Source organism: Cucumis melo, chromosome 3 (assembly GCF_025177605.1).
Source record: "Cucumis melo cultivar AY chromosome 3, USDA_Cmelo_AY_1.0, whole genome shotgun sequence".
In the NCBI taxonomy this organism is placed as follows: domain Eukaryota; kingdom Viridiplantae; phylum Streptophyta; class Magnoliopsida; order Cucurbitales; family Cucurbitaceae; genus Cucumis; species Cucumis melo.
In genome coordinates, this window is record NC_066859.1 from 27,760,111 (window position 1) to 27,775,693 (window position 15,583).

Genomic DNA, 15,583 nt, shown 5'->3' on the forward strand with positions numbered 1-15,583 from the left:
AAAATTATATATATATATATATATATATATATATATATATATATATATATATATATATATATATATATATGTTATATGAAAGAATATGTTGATAGCAATTGCATTTGGAGATTGGAATCAATAATCCATGACAGCCAACTTATTTCAAAGGTTTGTCTATGAATTTTGTGACAAATATATTAAATACTCTAAGCTTTTTCACATGTTTCTTTTTTCTATATTCTGTTTCTAAATTTATAAAATAATATTTTAAAAATTAAACAATAAATCATGAACGATTTGATGCTTACTTGTCTTTTTCTTTTTTTTTTTTTTAATATTTATTAATCAATATTGGTTACTTTTTCAATAAATTTGTTTATTCGTCGAGCTTTTCACTTCAAAATTAATAGAATGAAATTGATATCAAACGGTTTGACATGTATATTCATATACCATAATATCTTATAATATTCAAATATTAAATGGTTATAGACCGTTTGATGTTAATTAGTTAAAACTGTTGTTTTAGAATTAAAAAGTTGAAATTATTTCTCTATTATTAAAATAGATTGATTACGTCCGACGATTTTAAAACTTTATATTAGAAAATAGTTACCTTACTTGTAAGTTTAATTTAGAAACTCTTGGACATCATTACATATCGTTGATGTGTGTATATAATTTTTGTTTTTTTGTTTTGAAAAATTAGAAAGTTTTATGTATATATCACAAGCTCCTAATTTCGTCAACTATATTAATTGTGATATTGATTTATTTTAAAAAAAAACTATGTAGTATTATTTGAAAATGCGAGAGGAAAAACAATAATAATTTGTAATCAACGATACTAATAAAAGGTATTGAATCGTGGATTAAACGTTTTATTTAGATAAGTGCAACTTGCATAGAAGACAATTTTTTTAATTGTGTATATGACGAAGGGAAAAAATAGTCTCAAACTTAAAAACAAATGAATTTTGGTATTATGTCATCATCTTCTTGGTTTTTTTTTTTTTTCCTTTTTTAATTTTTGTTTCGTTTTTTTTTTTCATTTTTGTTTGTTTGTTTGTTTTTCACTTTCTAATCTCATCTTTTTTGCGTGCTCGTCTTCTTCTTGTTCTATTCTATATGCTTTCTTTTTCTTCTCCTTCCTTCTCCAACTTTCTTCTCTTTCTTCTTCATTTTACGGTTATCTCCCCAAATGAAAAATTGTGAGGTAAAGAACAAGAGGAAGAAGCGAGACGAAGCGAGAGGTATAATCTGAAAAATGAGAAAAAAAAGATTGAATAACAAAAGTGTGCTTGTGCTTGATGAGGAATGAGAAAGATTAGTTGGAAGGTAGAGAGAAAATTTAAAGTGAGATTAAAAAAACGAAGAAAAAACTATAGTTGTGCTTGACGATGAGCTAGAAGCTACGGCGAGAAACAATAATTCATTTAGTTCCAAATCCTCGCATGCGGTTTGTGGAGACGGTACTTTCACACGCCATTGACATAACAAAAATGCCATTTTTTAAAATCAAATTTGAATACTGGATCAAATTTTATTTGAACCTATATAAATGGGTCATATGTACAATAACTTTGTAAATTACTATCCCGTAAAAATATTATAGAATCAAAATAAAATATTGACGGCGATAAATATTTATAGAAAATGTATTAAGATAAATAATAAAGATAATTAAAAAAAACATTATATAATTTTAAAATAATCACATGTGACATTATTATATTATTCTTACATTAGTTACGTATTTTTCAATGTTTATGTTGGACCCAAGAAATATAAAATATTGACATATCGATGAAAATTGAATACTAAGGATCGTCCATTATTTCTCAAAAATTTGAATACTGTTCAAAACAAAACTGACTTGCTACTCATGTTGTGAAAAATAACATAGGTCGTGACCTTTTGGTTTTTGTTTCTTTTCATTTGTAATTTGTTTTGACATCTACGATAAAAATGTTAAGGACACACTTAAATACTACAAAAATACGTAAACAAATTTAAATAAAATACGAAAAATCATTATATATAAACTAAGTCATTTGACGTGTTCCTAATTAGAATAATATAATTTGTTTTTCATGAAGTAAAACACAATTATGACGTGTAAATGGTTCCATGCACTTATTTGTTTCATTTAGGATCACAACGTTGCTATTTTATATTTCTTGTTCTTGTTTCTCAACTTTTGAAATACATATTAAGAGGCAGAAGGTCATCAATTGTAATCTTATAGTTATAGGCATGTATGATAATATATATAAGAAATGAGGCACATTACTAAGATCAATAATAGCTAGTAATAATGGTATTACTAAGATCAGTAATACCTAATAATAGCAGTACATTATTCCATACAATGCCCATGGTACTATCACATGCATATAAACAACACATTAGACTAATACAAAATAACTACCCTTCAACAATATTTCATCCATATTACTATATTTGTGTTTTTACTTGTTTGATTTAAGTTTCCACAAATGACAATTATCTATATCAAATGCTTATGGATTATTGGAATACAAATGTCTCATTTCTCAAGTTAATTACATACGATTCACCGAACTTACAAATCAATCAACTCAATCATTACAAACATTAGAATTAGCAACATACAACTCATCGATATAATCATACTCATTGAATTAAAATAAAGAACTAATTATGTGATTGATATAAATCTTACCTCAATCACATAAGTAGTATTAAACACAACACTTTAATCATACAAATAAACTCGATTCACTTGACAACCCGACAACAAACAACTAAATAAATGTATATATAAGAAATTCATGGGTGTTAAAAAGGAGGAAATAATTTAGGAAGGAAAATATTAAAGCCTCAAATTCTTAATTTACTTATTACCATAACCAACCACCTAAGAATTTCCTTCTAAATCATACTTTTTTTTCTTCAAAAACTAGCCGTTGGACATCTAATTTCAGCTCAATCAAAAAATCCAACATGTATATGTATATATACACACAGACACAACAAAAGATATGCAAAATCTACACAAAATCTTCTGTAATATTTTCTTCCAAAATCATTTTGATTTCTCAAGATTTTAGTTATGATTCCAAATCGTTGTGCAGCTTGTAAGTATTTAAGAAGAAGATGTTCGTCAAATTGCATTTTTTCTCCTTATTTCCCTTCAAACAATCCTCAAAGATTCGCCATTGTTCATAGAATCTACGGTGCTAGTAATGTTGCTAAATTCCTTCAAGTGAGTATATTATTTTATTTATTTGAACAAATAATTAAATTATAACCTAAATTAAAAATCTTTGAGACTCTTTTGGGTTAATTTAATATAATCAGCAAGTTCCTATGGATGTACGAGGTGAAGCAGCAGAAACTTTGTATTTTGAAGCAAAATGTAGAATTGAAGATCCAATTTACGGATGTGTTGGGATTATTTCTCAATTACAATATGAATTACACGTGGCAGAAACCCAGTTGGCCAAGACTCGAGCTCAGATTGCTCTCCTCGCTTCCAACCTTCAACAAGCCCAACACGAAGCCCAAGCTTTTGCCTTTGATGACCCCAGCTCAGGCCCAATTTGTATTGGGCTCTCCACTCCAGCCCATTGGCTTCATTCTAGCTTTTCCGATTCATAACAATTCTTTGAGGAATTGTTTGGTGCTTAGAATAGTAATTAGTGGAGGTAATAATTGTTTATTAATTTAAAATTATTTATTTAATATTTGTTACTCTTAATACCATCTGATGTAATATTCATCAATTTTAATACATAGATAGGTTCTCTTGTTTGGTCTTAATTAAGTTAAATTACGATGGAAAACGATGTCGATTTTTATTAGATGTTTAAGATTTCATTCTATAGTGTTTTTTCTTTTCCTTATTTGTTTATGTATGTAGTTATTTGTAGAGAGATTCATTATGTGGAAATCAACCAATTTTTATTGTGCAACTTTCTTGTGTTTTTCATAAATTTCTAACTTTTTTCGTGTGACATAGTTAAATGAACGAATAAATCATGCTTTAAAAGCAACGATAGTTACAATTATATCATTGAACTTTTAAAATTAAAAAATGAGAACCGAATTAATCCAAAATTTAAAATTATATAAGTTATATTGATTATATAAGTTTGAGAATTCAATTTTTATCGTTTGTAAGTTTGATTTTTATAAATATTATTATAAGTTCAATGGTAAAAAATTTAACACTTTTAGTAGTTTGGTATAACTACAACTCCCACCATAACTTAAGAGTAGTTTTTCAATTTGTCCTTATATATATATATACATATCACATACAAGATGTGCAACCTACAACTGATGTTCCCTATAAAGAATTGACTTTCGACCATAACGTGGGTTTTAGAGGTCCGTTTAATAATGTTTATGTTTTTTATTTTCTATTTTTGTTTCTCATTTTCTAAGAAACATGTACGTATTTGATAATTGTTATTGTCTCTCATTTCCAAAATTTAAGAAATAATTTTGAAAAATTATGGGAAGTAGTTTATCCTCGTCCCGTTCCCATTTTGTTTAATTTAATTTTCTACCTTTTCTAAATTTTAACTCCCAACATTCCTGAATTTGTACTATTTTTTTCCTTCTTTTATTAATTTTTCATATTTATTTGATCATCAAATTTGATATTTAATTTTAAAATTTCTTTTATATTTACCTACATTTGTTTTTTTTTCTTGCCTTTTTTGTTTATTTTGAATTTTAAACCGTTATTTAAATTTGTACATTATCTTGGTATTCCAAATTTAAATATTTTCTTAATTTTACAATTTTAAAATTTTAAAATCTTGCATTTTAAATTTAGATTTGTTATTTTTAGTGCATTCAAAATTAGTTAAAATTTTATCATATATAATCTTTTACTAAAATTTTCATTTAGGTTATCCCACTGCATTTATATTATAATATTATTGAACAAATGAATTGAATGAAATAATATTCAAAATCAAATCATAACAAAAAAATATTATCAAATAAACAATGTTTCATTAAAATAGAGAACAAGTAACAAAAAAAAAAAAAAAAAAAAAAAGTAACAAGAAAAAGAGAATGATATTCTGGACCCAACATTTGTCGTGAATGGAACAATAATATTAAATTACGAATGCCATCATTGGCATGAACCCCAAATATAAATTCATTTAAGATAAACATAATTAAGTTAGCATTAGCAATGGCGGAAGGATCTCATCATCTCACACCGGAGCCCATCCCTTCTCCAATGGCGGAAAACCCTGCATCAAAATGGGAAGGCCGAGTTACACAAACCTTAACCCTGGCGACGCCCGACCAGATATGGCCCATGATAAAGGATTTCTTCAACTTCCACAAATGGTTTCCAACTCTAGCTAATTGCTACGGACTTTCAGGCACCAACAACGCCGAAGTCGGCTCCGTCCGATTCTGCTCCGGCTTCTCAATTCCCTCCTCCTCCGACGGCTCCGATGGCGTTGTTAGCTGGTCGAAAGAACGCCTGGTGGGAGTGGACGAGGAGCACCGCCGCATATGCTACGAGATGGTGGATAGCAACATCGGATTCAAGTCGTACGTGGCGACGATGGAGGTGGGTGAGGGCGGGGGAGGTGGGTGCGTGATCGAGTGGAGGTTTGAGGTTGAGGCGGTGGAAGGTTTGAAGCTGGAGGATTTGGTGAAGAAGTATGAAGTGGGGTTGAGGTCCATGGCCAACCGAATGGAGGCTGCTGTAGTAGAAATGTAAAATTAGGGCAAATCACAAACCCTTCATTTGGGTTTTTTTTTTTTATATTGTAATAATCCCCTTTTGGCTTCTCCTCCATCCTAATTTCAATATCAAATAATTATGAAAAAAAACTATATTCTAAAAATTTAATCTAACCTTCATTCTACATTAAAACGTGGAATAAAATAATTAGTGAGTCTTTAATTAACTGCAAAATTATTGGCCTTACAAACTCTATGATTGACCAATTAAGCACGTACTTGATGTTAAAATGAATGATTATATTATAAATGTAGCTTAATCCACACGCTCGCCCTCATGTCAACCATGCCATGTGATAGCGATTCCTTTGTCGTTTCTCCCACTCAAAGAAAAGTAATTCAAACCTCAATGCCCAACATTTCTATCCATTTCTCTTTTCTTTTCCTTTCTATATTGCACCAAAAAAAGAAAAGAAGGGAAATATTGCTTTTATGACTTTAAGGTAATTTCTAGATCAATATATAAAAAAGTAAATCGACTAAAATGACTGTATAATACTACATGTTAAACCTCATATTGATTTTTGAGATATTATGTGTATGAAGTTATTAGTGTGTGTACGGCTAGATTGAACATATCTCAACTAAGGTATAAATGTGTTTGCAACTAAAAAGGGCACGTGGTTAAGTCTTTCACATATTTTCATTCTACCATTAGTTAGACATATGTATCGTAATTTTCAATATCTAAGATTGTAATTACAAGGTCATCTTAGAAAAGTAAATTTGTTCATTCGAGCCATATTTAAATAGTTCTAATTCTTCTATCCCAATCCGACATAGTGAGACTTTACATACCATAGTCATTAGTACCTATATATATCACTTTGTATGACTACAACGTAAAACTGAAAAATTCAATTGTGAATCTCAAAGATATCCACCAAAAAATCAAAAACCAAACTGAGTGTCTAAGCCTATCATTTAACCTAAGTAATATTTTTTTTTTATGCTTTGTGCGAATGAAAGTTAAAAATAATAATAATAACAATAGAAAAGAGAATTATTCCCATTTTATAAAGTGGAGAAGAAAACAAAATAAAGAAACCGTTTTATGCCACCATGACCATCGGAATGTCTATTTAATCATCACTCAAAAAGGAATAACAAACCCCAAACCCCCCCTCTCTCTCTCTCTTTATCTCTCCATGGAACAACAATCGCCGCCGTCGTCCAAGTGGGAAGGAGAAGTCTCCGCCGAGACAACCGCCGTAGGTCCCCACCAAATCTGGCCGCTACTGGCCGACGACTTCTGCAGCCTCCACAAATGGCTCCCCATCGTCGACACCTGTCACTACGTCGAAGGCGTACCGGGGCAGCCGGGCTTGATCCGCTACTGCGCCTCCACCGACAACACGTCGTCGCCTGAGCCGTCGATCAAGTGGGCCAAAGAGAGGCTGATTCTGATTGATCCGGTCGCACATACTCTCACCTACGAGATCATCGATAACAACATGGGATTCAAATCCTACGTCGCCACCATGAAGTTAGTACTCCAGGGAAGCGAGGGATGCAAGTTCGTCTGGTCATTCGTGATGGATCCGATCGAAGGGTGGCCGCAGGAGGAGTTTGAGAAGTATCTTGACTCTTCTCTCCACCGAATGGTGAATAAAATGGCTGATTTTTTGCACAAAAGTAGTCCATAGACTTTTTTCGATTTCATCTAATTGGAATTGAAATTAAGCCATGATCTGTGTAGCAAATAATTAATTTGGCCATCAAACTTCATCAATTCCTTATATCAAACTATTTGGGAGCTGATAATAAGTTTCATTTTCATTTTTTCCTTTTACTTACAACAAATGTTTGTAGAGAAAGGGAAATCTGAAATCAATGTTATTCAAGTTACGTTGACTATGAATTTAACTTAGAAATTCTCGTGTGTGTTTAATTTGTTTGATTTTATGATTATGTAATCTAAAACGAATCTTAATATAATTATAAAAAATGAAAAGCTACGATCGTTATTAAATAAAAAAGAGCTCAATTATTTGGGACGACTATTCGGAGAAGTTGACGTGATGTTCATAAGATAAAGAGAACAAGATTGGTGTGAGATTGCCTTGAAGAAGACCACTCATTTGAGATTTTGTTCATACGTCTTGTTGTGTATGAACTGTATTTTATATATATGTTTGAATTGTTTTTATTTTACTATTTGTACTATCTCTAAAAAATGAAAATTGGAACAGTCAATTTTCAAATGATTTATAGTGACATTTGAACAAGTCCTTTTCAAGACAAACGTACCTGAAAAAAGGGAGGATTGACAACATAGAATAGATGGATTGATTTGATCTGTCTGTGTAGGTTTTCTTTTCACTAATTTATAGAAAATAATGATTTAAGGAAAAAATTGTATTTGACAATACTTGAACTGCATCAGATAAATGCATCCAATAAAACTAAAACTTGTTTATATACATGTTGATTTAACACATACGAATTTCAATATAACTTGACTATTTTTATTTAGAGAGATGCAATTTGAAACATCTTGTAGATAACCCTATTCAAATAAATTCAAATAACTCTTAAATTTTCTAAATGAACGTGTTTGGGAAATATGGACTAATTTATGAAGAAAAAGAAAGTTAAATCTATTAGAAATATACAAATTTTCATACATATGTATTCCCATAAACCACTAGAAGAAACAAACACAATAAACTATTTTTTGGTTTCAAGCTTTTGAAAATGCTCCTCCTCATTCTACAAGAGGTTTATTGTGCATTTTCAACTGCAGATTTCAACCTTTTCTCCAACCAATTAATTATGTCCATGGTAATCTCCTCTCTCTCAGGCTCAAACAGCAGGTCGTGCAAGAACCCTTCATACAGTTTTATGTCTTTGAACTCGGAGGCTGCCTCATTGTACAGATCTTGGGATGCTAGAGGATCAGTTACCTTGTCAGCTGTTCCATGGAGTACGAAGAACGGGACGGTGATTGTCTTGAAGTTCCGCATTAGGTATGATGAAATCCGCAAGATCTCGTGGCCTGTTCGGACTCTGATTGGTCCAGTGTAGACTAATGGATCGGAGTATTTTGCCAAGAGTGCTGCAGGGTCTCTTGAAACTGGAATGCCTCTCTTGTTTGCACCTTTGAATTGAAACTTTGGAATAACCATGGAAAAAATTGGAGCTAGAGCCTACATTATGGGAAGTTAGTTGGACATCAGTGTGTTTATAAGATCCGAAATTGCGTGGTATTTTTCATGGCCATCGGAGACAGAGATTGTGATTAGCTTACTTACCGCGACAATAGGATGGGCGGGTTTAACGCGTAGAGCTGGTGAAGTCAGTATAATTCCCTTCACCATATTCTCTATGTGAGGGTTTGATGCAGCCTGTGTATGAAATTTTAGTTAAAGAAGACTGAGAATTGGGTTCATTTTACAAGATGTGTTGGGAAGTTTTTTGGATTAACTAACCTTCAAAACAACGGCCCCTCCTGTGGAGTGTCCGAAGAGGAAACATGGGGTTTCAGGGTTCTCAGATTTAATCTTTTCTAAGAAAGACCCCTGCATCACAGAAAAAACAATAAACATCTTCTTCCTAATCTCGAAATATATTAAAACAACACAATCTGCCGTCTGAAACAGAACAAAAATTCTAAACTACTTCCTTAAACAAACAACTCAATCCCATCAGGAAACTGTCATCATCCGTCACCAAATGTCTAATCTAATGTGCAGGAAAACAAAAGATGGAAACATAGTTGCAGTAGAAGTCTAGAACAGTAATGCGGAGATCAATGAAAATCATATGTTGGCCAAAGATGAAAGAAGAAAAAGTCTAAAACCTAACTAAATAGAATTAGTAGAACTTACAGTATCGGCAACAACTTGGTCCAGAGAGGGAACAAATCCATGTAATCCATCACTTCCACCGTGGCCTACAATAAGAACACAAAACAATAGCAATAACACAATTAAAATGTTTCACCAAAACGACTAAATTTCAATATCAACCAAGCTAAAAAAACAAAGAAAAAAAGAAAAAACACCATTCTTCAGGTTGGAAAAAAACAGGGTCTTGAAAATTTTCGTTAAACGTAGTGGTAACGGGATATGCACAAACTGTTTAGTCAATATAGTCAGGAATGTATAAACAACAAAGCAATTGATGTTCGGATTTTACAAATATTCATATAACTGCACTGTAACCATTAGTATAAGCTTTTGGGTTTGGTGGTTTAACATGATATCAAAATAGAAGGTCTGGTGCTCGAATTCTAACAATGTCATTTTCTCCTTAGTTACCGAAAGCATGGTTCATTGGTATTTAACATCGAGGAAATTAACACTGTGAACAGTTCATAAAACGCCACGAGAGAGAGAGAGACAGAGAGACAGAGAGAAATGATATGTGTAAGTTAGCTACCTATCCAATCTATTGCATAAACGCCAAAGTTGCAAGAAGTTAGCCGAGAGGCAAAATGGGCGTATCTTCCACTGCAAACAAACACCAAACATCAAACAAAACCATTGGGATTAAAAAAAAAGAAAAAGAACAAAAGAACTGACAGCAAAAATCCATCAACGGAATGTATAAATAAATAAATCTTCATATTCATATGAAATAACTGTAGTATCACCTGTGCTCGTTAAGCCCATGAATGATGATCAAAATACCCCTAAAAGAACATCAACAAAACTTGCCGTGAGAAACAGGGAAACTTCCAATCTATGACATACTATAGAAAATTATCAAGAAATTCCATGAAAATTGATCCTAAAACCTAAACCAACCCTTTTCTTCCGCATGTCCACGAGATATCATTTAGGTAAAATTTCATCAAACAATTTTCATACCCAAATTCAACCGAAATTGAATTGGACAGTAAACTAAAACCCTTACTTCAATTCACCCGATTCCGGCAACCAGGAGCGGCAAAACAAGGCGTTTCTCTTAACCCCATAGAACAACGAGGTACTCTGACGTCCACGAAACCCTCCGTCGCCGTTATTTACACCCATTTCAATGACCTCAGCCAGCGCCCTCCGCCTCTGGGTATCTTCCTCCTCCCTTCGCCATACCAATCGTCTCTTCTTCACAGAGGATTGGACCTGAGTCGTAGAGGTAGCCGGCGAGCGACGGCGGCGTGGCCATAGAAGGAGAAGCAGAGAGAGGAAGAAGGTGTGAATGAAAAGAATAGAAGTCCTTAGAGCTTTGAAAATCGGAATAATCCGATTGCTGGCTCCGGAGGTTAGTTGGTCCATCTCGGCCCTTGACATGGCGGAGATGGAGAAATTTTTACAGACCGAAATCGGAGAAACGGAGACGATGAAATGAAATGAAATGGAAATTTCGGACTATGGAGTGGGAATGAGAAATTCGGAAACAGAGAGAGGAAAAAAAACGAGACGTCCACCAATGGGTATAAATAATCTAATTCAAAGAGAGTCAACACTGATAGGAAGACTAAAATCTAGACCGTTACTTTTGTGGAATAAATATCAACGGTAGAGATTGATACTTAATAGATAAATAACTCCACACTCGATCGCGCGTAAAAAGGATTCGACGTTGATTACGATGCATTTCATCAACCGTACCCGTAGAGAATTGTGGCGGTGTTGCCTATGGTTTTTTTTTTCTTCCTATAATCATTATTAAATTGTTATTTAATAAAATCTAAAATTTAAGAATTTTTTTTATTTTTTGACTGAGCATTGTTTTAAATCCATTCATTACAATTTTATTCTTGCAAAATTGAATTTTGTTTAAACGACAATTGTAAGACAACAATTAAGGTTTTTTTTTTTTTTTTAAGGACAAAACAATAAATAAAGTTAATTGTAATTTAATAAATTAATTTTATTGTATAACCCAAAATTTTCTTTTTAAAGCACAGATTGATATTACCTTACTTTCTAATTTTTGGAATGTGAAGTAAAGAATTTAGCTAATTTGGCAAATAATACCGAGTAATTTAAATTGGTTCCAATTATATTAGAAAACTATTTGAAAAGAAAAACGGGTGGAATTAAATGTACGGAGGCCGTTGAGCCACAAAATGAGACTACAGCTATTTATTTAACTATTTTGGTTACTCTACAAAAAAAGATACATTTTCGCCTCTTTCTTTTTTCTTTTTTCTTTTTAAAGAATATTTCTTTAATTAAATTTCCTTTATTGAATTAAGTAAGATGGAAATTAATTTAATTGTGGAATAAATATCTTATACTGACCTTTTTCCTTTTTCTTTTAAAAAAATTCATAAAAATCATGTTAATTATCATTGAATTAAATTTTCGTTTAAGTTATGTGTGAATATAAAAAGTCCAATATTGTACTATTCACCAGATAAATTATTCTCAAGATGGTTGTTAGGTTAAGGACATTAATTTCCATTGAAAAGTTGGTGATGAACACCACCTGCATTTTCAAACATTGAGGAATGAATGCTATCCATAAATGTATAAAATAAAATAAATCAAGGGTTAGAAAAATGCTTAATTCTAATTTTTGGTAAACTACTCGTATATAAAATATTTTTTAAAACAATATTAATTTAGGTACATAACATATTATTTAATTAGGGAGTCAAAAGGACCCCATAGAGTATTTGAGAATGGACACAATCAAATCATGGAAATGAAAATTTTAAAATTATTTTCTATCAGTGTTTTAATTTTTCATTAAAGTTTAAAAGGTAAATTGATTATTACCAAAAAAAAGAAAGAAAAAAAAAAATCCAATAACAGGTTGGATTAAGCTTTTAAGCTATTTGGTCCTCCAACATTCATTATTTATTGGTTTAGGTTTATAGATAATTATAGCTCTACATTTAATAAATGAATTTTTATAGGGACAATTTTGTTTATTCTGATTCTTATTTTACTTTTTCAAATTTCATTTCAAGTTAGCAGACTTTTAAATTTTTATGATATTTCTTCATTCGCAGCAAATGTAGTCATAAATTTGTATTAAAAATTACAAATAAGTATCAAAATAGTCACATTTATTTTAAGTATTATAAAAACTAAAGTAAAAATTATTTGAAAGTAGTAATCTAAAGATAAAATAAATATATAAACAATTACGGGGTCAAATAACATTATAAATATAATACCCTACCCTAAGTTTAATAATGGATATGACAATAATGGTGGTCACGTCACACAATAGTTATAAATGAAATTTGAAAGTTTAGTAGCTATGGAAATTTAAAACAAGGTCCATCTCTTCACTATTATTGGAGAGTTAGGGATGTGAAACTATACCCTTTTCCAAGCAATAATGTGGGAAAAAAAAAAAAAGAGTAAGGATGGGATATATATATATATATATGATGGGTCTCCTTTTCATCTATTTGATGCTTCCATCTTTCATGGTGTCTAAGTTTCCCATTTTTGGCACATTTTGCCTCAATGATTCCCAAAAGAACCAATCACCAAATTGTAGAGCATCATTATGTTTCCAATAATAAATAAAATCAAGAAAAGTAGCAATGTATCGAATGATTATCGAATAGAGTAATATAATATTCGGATGTAGTAATACATATCTTGTCATTTGACACTTCGAATTGGACATAGCACGAAAATAGATGGACCTAATAACCTTTCTCACGATATCATGTTAAATCGTTGATTGACCAAAGAGTTTAAGTTGATAGATAAAGATAAAAGAATTTTATAATATTAGATCATTCAACGTATCCAAGTATTTTTCTTTATAAATTACACACCATTGTATTGTTAAAATGAGCACGACTCAACTCATTCAAATGTTTGATTCCCCACTTCATATATATTGACATAAAGAAAATAAAATCATATCATGTTGGATATGAATATAATTCAATTGGTTAATTAAAAATATATTAGACTAAAGACATGGATACCATTGGTTTTTAAAAGATATTTAATTCAAGTAGTTGAATAAAATCTCTCAATTCTCATCTTATGAGTTGTAGGTTTAGGGTCTAATCCTCTAATGTAACATTTTTCATACCAATAATATTCTACCTTACTTTTTCTTGGTTGCATTTGAAAATCTAAAATTTTGAACATCATTGAAATTTCGATCTTATAAATATAAATAATGCATTTTTAGTAAGATGCATATGTCGAGTCTTATTTAATTAAACTATTGGCTTTAATTTCATTAAATTTGCAAATCAAAATTTTCATTGATTTGGTACTTAAGATTTGGTAAGACATTGAAAACTAAAATCGCCATCTTAATGTTTGATATAATTTGATTTTCTGCCACAATTCTTGAATTTAAAAACCAATTATGTTCAACTATAAACTTTCTCAAGGTCAAATTAGAAAATGCCTATTTTTTTAATAAAAAAATTTCTAAACACAATTAAAAATCATTAAGCAAAACTACAAAACAATTAGGATCCACAAAATTTTATTTTCTTTTAAAGAAAAAAAAAGTGGAAAATGGAGTGCATTAATTTCTCCACTTATTTAAAATTCTGCATCAAATATAAAATTAAAAAATCGGACCCACATGAAAAAGAAATGGGAAAGAAGATTATGATTTAATTTATTGACAATGAAGGAAAGAGAGAATTAAAGGTTGATAAGAACATTTGAAAAAGTTATTGACATAAAATACAATTTAGCCAATGAAAAGTGTTTGGTTAATTTTAGTAGTATTTGCCGATGTTATTGGAGAGTTCTTCGTTTGATAGACAATGGTTTGGCAATTCCAAGTGTAATGTAATAATCAATAATAATCATGGCGCCATGGGGGAAGAACTTGCAAATCTCGCCACCAATTTTGGTCCCTTTTCCTATTTTCAATATCATGAATTTAAATACTACTTTGTAAGAAAGAAAACAAACATTTTTTAGGGTTAAGTTGCCTCGGATTTATCAGCTTAGATTGGATAAGGGGATGTCGAGCATAAGCTTTGGTTACTTCGTAGCCTTCTGCTGCTATTTATTTTATCATCGTCGGTTGCATTGAGTCTGCCTTGTGATGTTTATGCGATTGTATGATTTCTTATTGCTATTGTTTGTGCTTGTTGTTTTTTTTGCTCTCCTCTCTTCGTTTTTGTGTGTTCTTCTGATCTTTTGGCTTTTTTGTGTAATGTTTTGAGCTTGGGGGTATTTTCCTTGGACGTTTGCTACATGTTGCTCGTTGTGGTTTGTACCTTAGCCCCGAGTTTTGGGTTCTCTTCTTGTTGTTGTCAAATATATATATCTTTTAAAAAAATCAATTTTCTCTAAATTTGGAAGGTTTTATCAATTTTAATCATTTCGTCCATTTAAATCTTAAATTTAGATTTTAACCTTACACTTTTAATTCATAGGAGAAGGAATTGAAAAAATAAAAAGGGAATTAGAAAAAGGCTAAATGAATGTTGTATAACTGACATTGTATGACCGACATTATAAAGTCAACAAAAATATTATTTTGAATTCTTTGTACAACGGGGATTTTCTCCACCCTTATCAACACAACTCTTAGCTTATGACTTTACTATTCTTTAATCTCTAACTTTCATATAAAAAGGCGTGTAACACGCATCACAAACTCGCATGTACGTACAACCTTAGTTAACATGTATGTTTTTTTTCTCAAACCATCAAATTTACCTACTTAGATTACTCTTTAGACCAAATTATTACAATTAGTTGTTTGACACATAAGCAAAATGAACGACCGCCTTAGTGAATTCTTAGTTAAGCTTCTTTTTCTTTTTACCTATGTATTGAAAGAAGCAAATGAAGCATCCCACGATCCCACATATTAGCTTTTAATGACTTTGGATACATAGAATTCATCTAATGTTTTCCCAAAAATGTGTTTTCTCTTCCCCATATATATTCAGCATAAAACACATACTTTGCGTGACATTAACTCAACT

The 15,583-nt window shown here is 31.0% G+C and overlaps 3 protein-coding genes across 3 annotated transcripts; 2 read left to right on the forward strand and 1 right to left on the reverse strand.

Moving 5' to 3' along the window:
- The first annotated feature begins 5,039 nt into the window (after positions 1-5,039).
- Positions 5,040-5,912, forward strand: LOC103488175 (lachrymatory-factor synthase). The gene has a single exon (XM_008446783.3). It carries the CDS (start codon positions 5,180-5,182, stop codon positions 5,720-5,722), a length of 543 nt encoding a protein of 180 aa, XP_008445005.1. The 5' UTR covers positions 5,040-5,179; the 3' UTR covers positions 5,723-5,912.
- An 899-nt stretch (positions 5,913-6,811) lies between these two features.
- Positions 6,812-7,632, forward strand: LOC103488174 (lachrymatory-factor synthase). Its single transcript, XM_008446782.3, has one exon. The coding sequence runs from the start codon at positions 6,894-6,896 to the stop codon at positions 7,389-7,391; it is 498 nt and encodes a 165-aa protein (XP_008445004.1). The 5' UTR covers positions 6,812-6,893; the 3' UTR covers positions 7,392-7,632.
- A 688-nt stretch (positions 7,633-8,320) lies between these two features.
- Positions 8,321-11,104, reverse strand: LOC103488173 (uncharacterized). The gene is made up of 7 exons (XM_008446781.3): positions 10,606-11,104; positions 10,343-10,381; positions 10,129-10,199; positions 9,576-9,640; positions 9,177-9,266; positions 9,000-9,092; positions 8,321-8,894 (listed from the first exon to the last, which is right to left on the reverse strand). The coding sequence occupies exons 1-7, from the start codon at positions 10,980-10,982 to the stop codon at positions 8,469-8,471; spliced, it is 1,161 nt and encodes a 386-aa protein (XP_008445003.1). The 5' UTR covers positions 10,983-11,104; the 3' UTR covers positions 8,321-8,468.
- Between the last annotated feature and the right edge of the window lie 4,479 nt (positions 11,105-15,583).

Bases quoted from the DNA above. Each gene is read 5' to 3' on its own strand.
- LOC103488175 (XM_008446783.3), top strand. From the start codon at position 5,180: ATGGCGGAAGGATCTCATCATCTCACACCGGAGCCCATCCCTTCTCCA.
- LOC103488174 (XM_008446782.3), top strand. From the start codon at position 6,894: ATGGAACAACAATCGCCGCCGTCGTCCAAGTGGGAAGGAGAAGTCTCC.
- LOC103488173 (XM_008446781.3), bottom strand. From the start codon at position 10,982: ATGTCAAGGGCCGAGATGGACCAACTAACCTCCGGAGCCAGCAATCGG. The intron at 9,641-10,128 runs GTAGCTAACTTA...TTCTTATTGTAG, and splicing joins TTATGCAATAGATTGGATAG to GCCACGGTGGAAGTGATGGA. The intron at 9,267-9,575 runs GTAAGTTCTACT...TCTGTGATGCAG, and splicing joins ACCAAGTTGTTGCCGATACT to GGGTCTTTCTTAGAAAAGAT.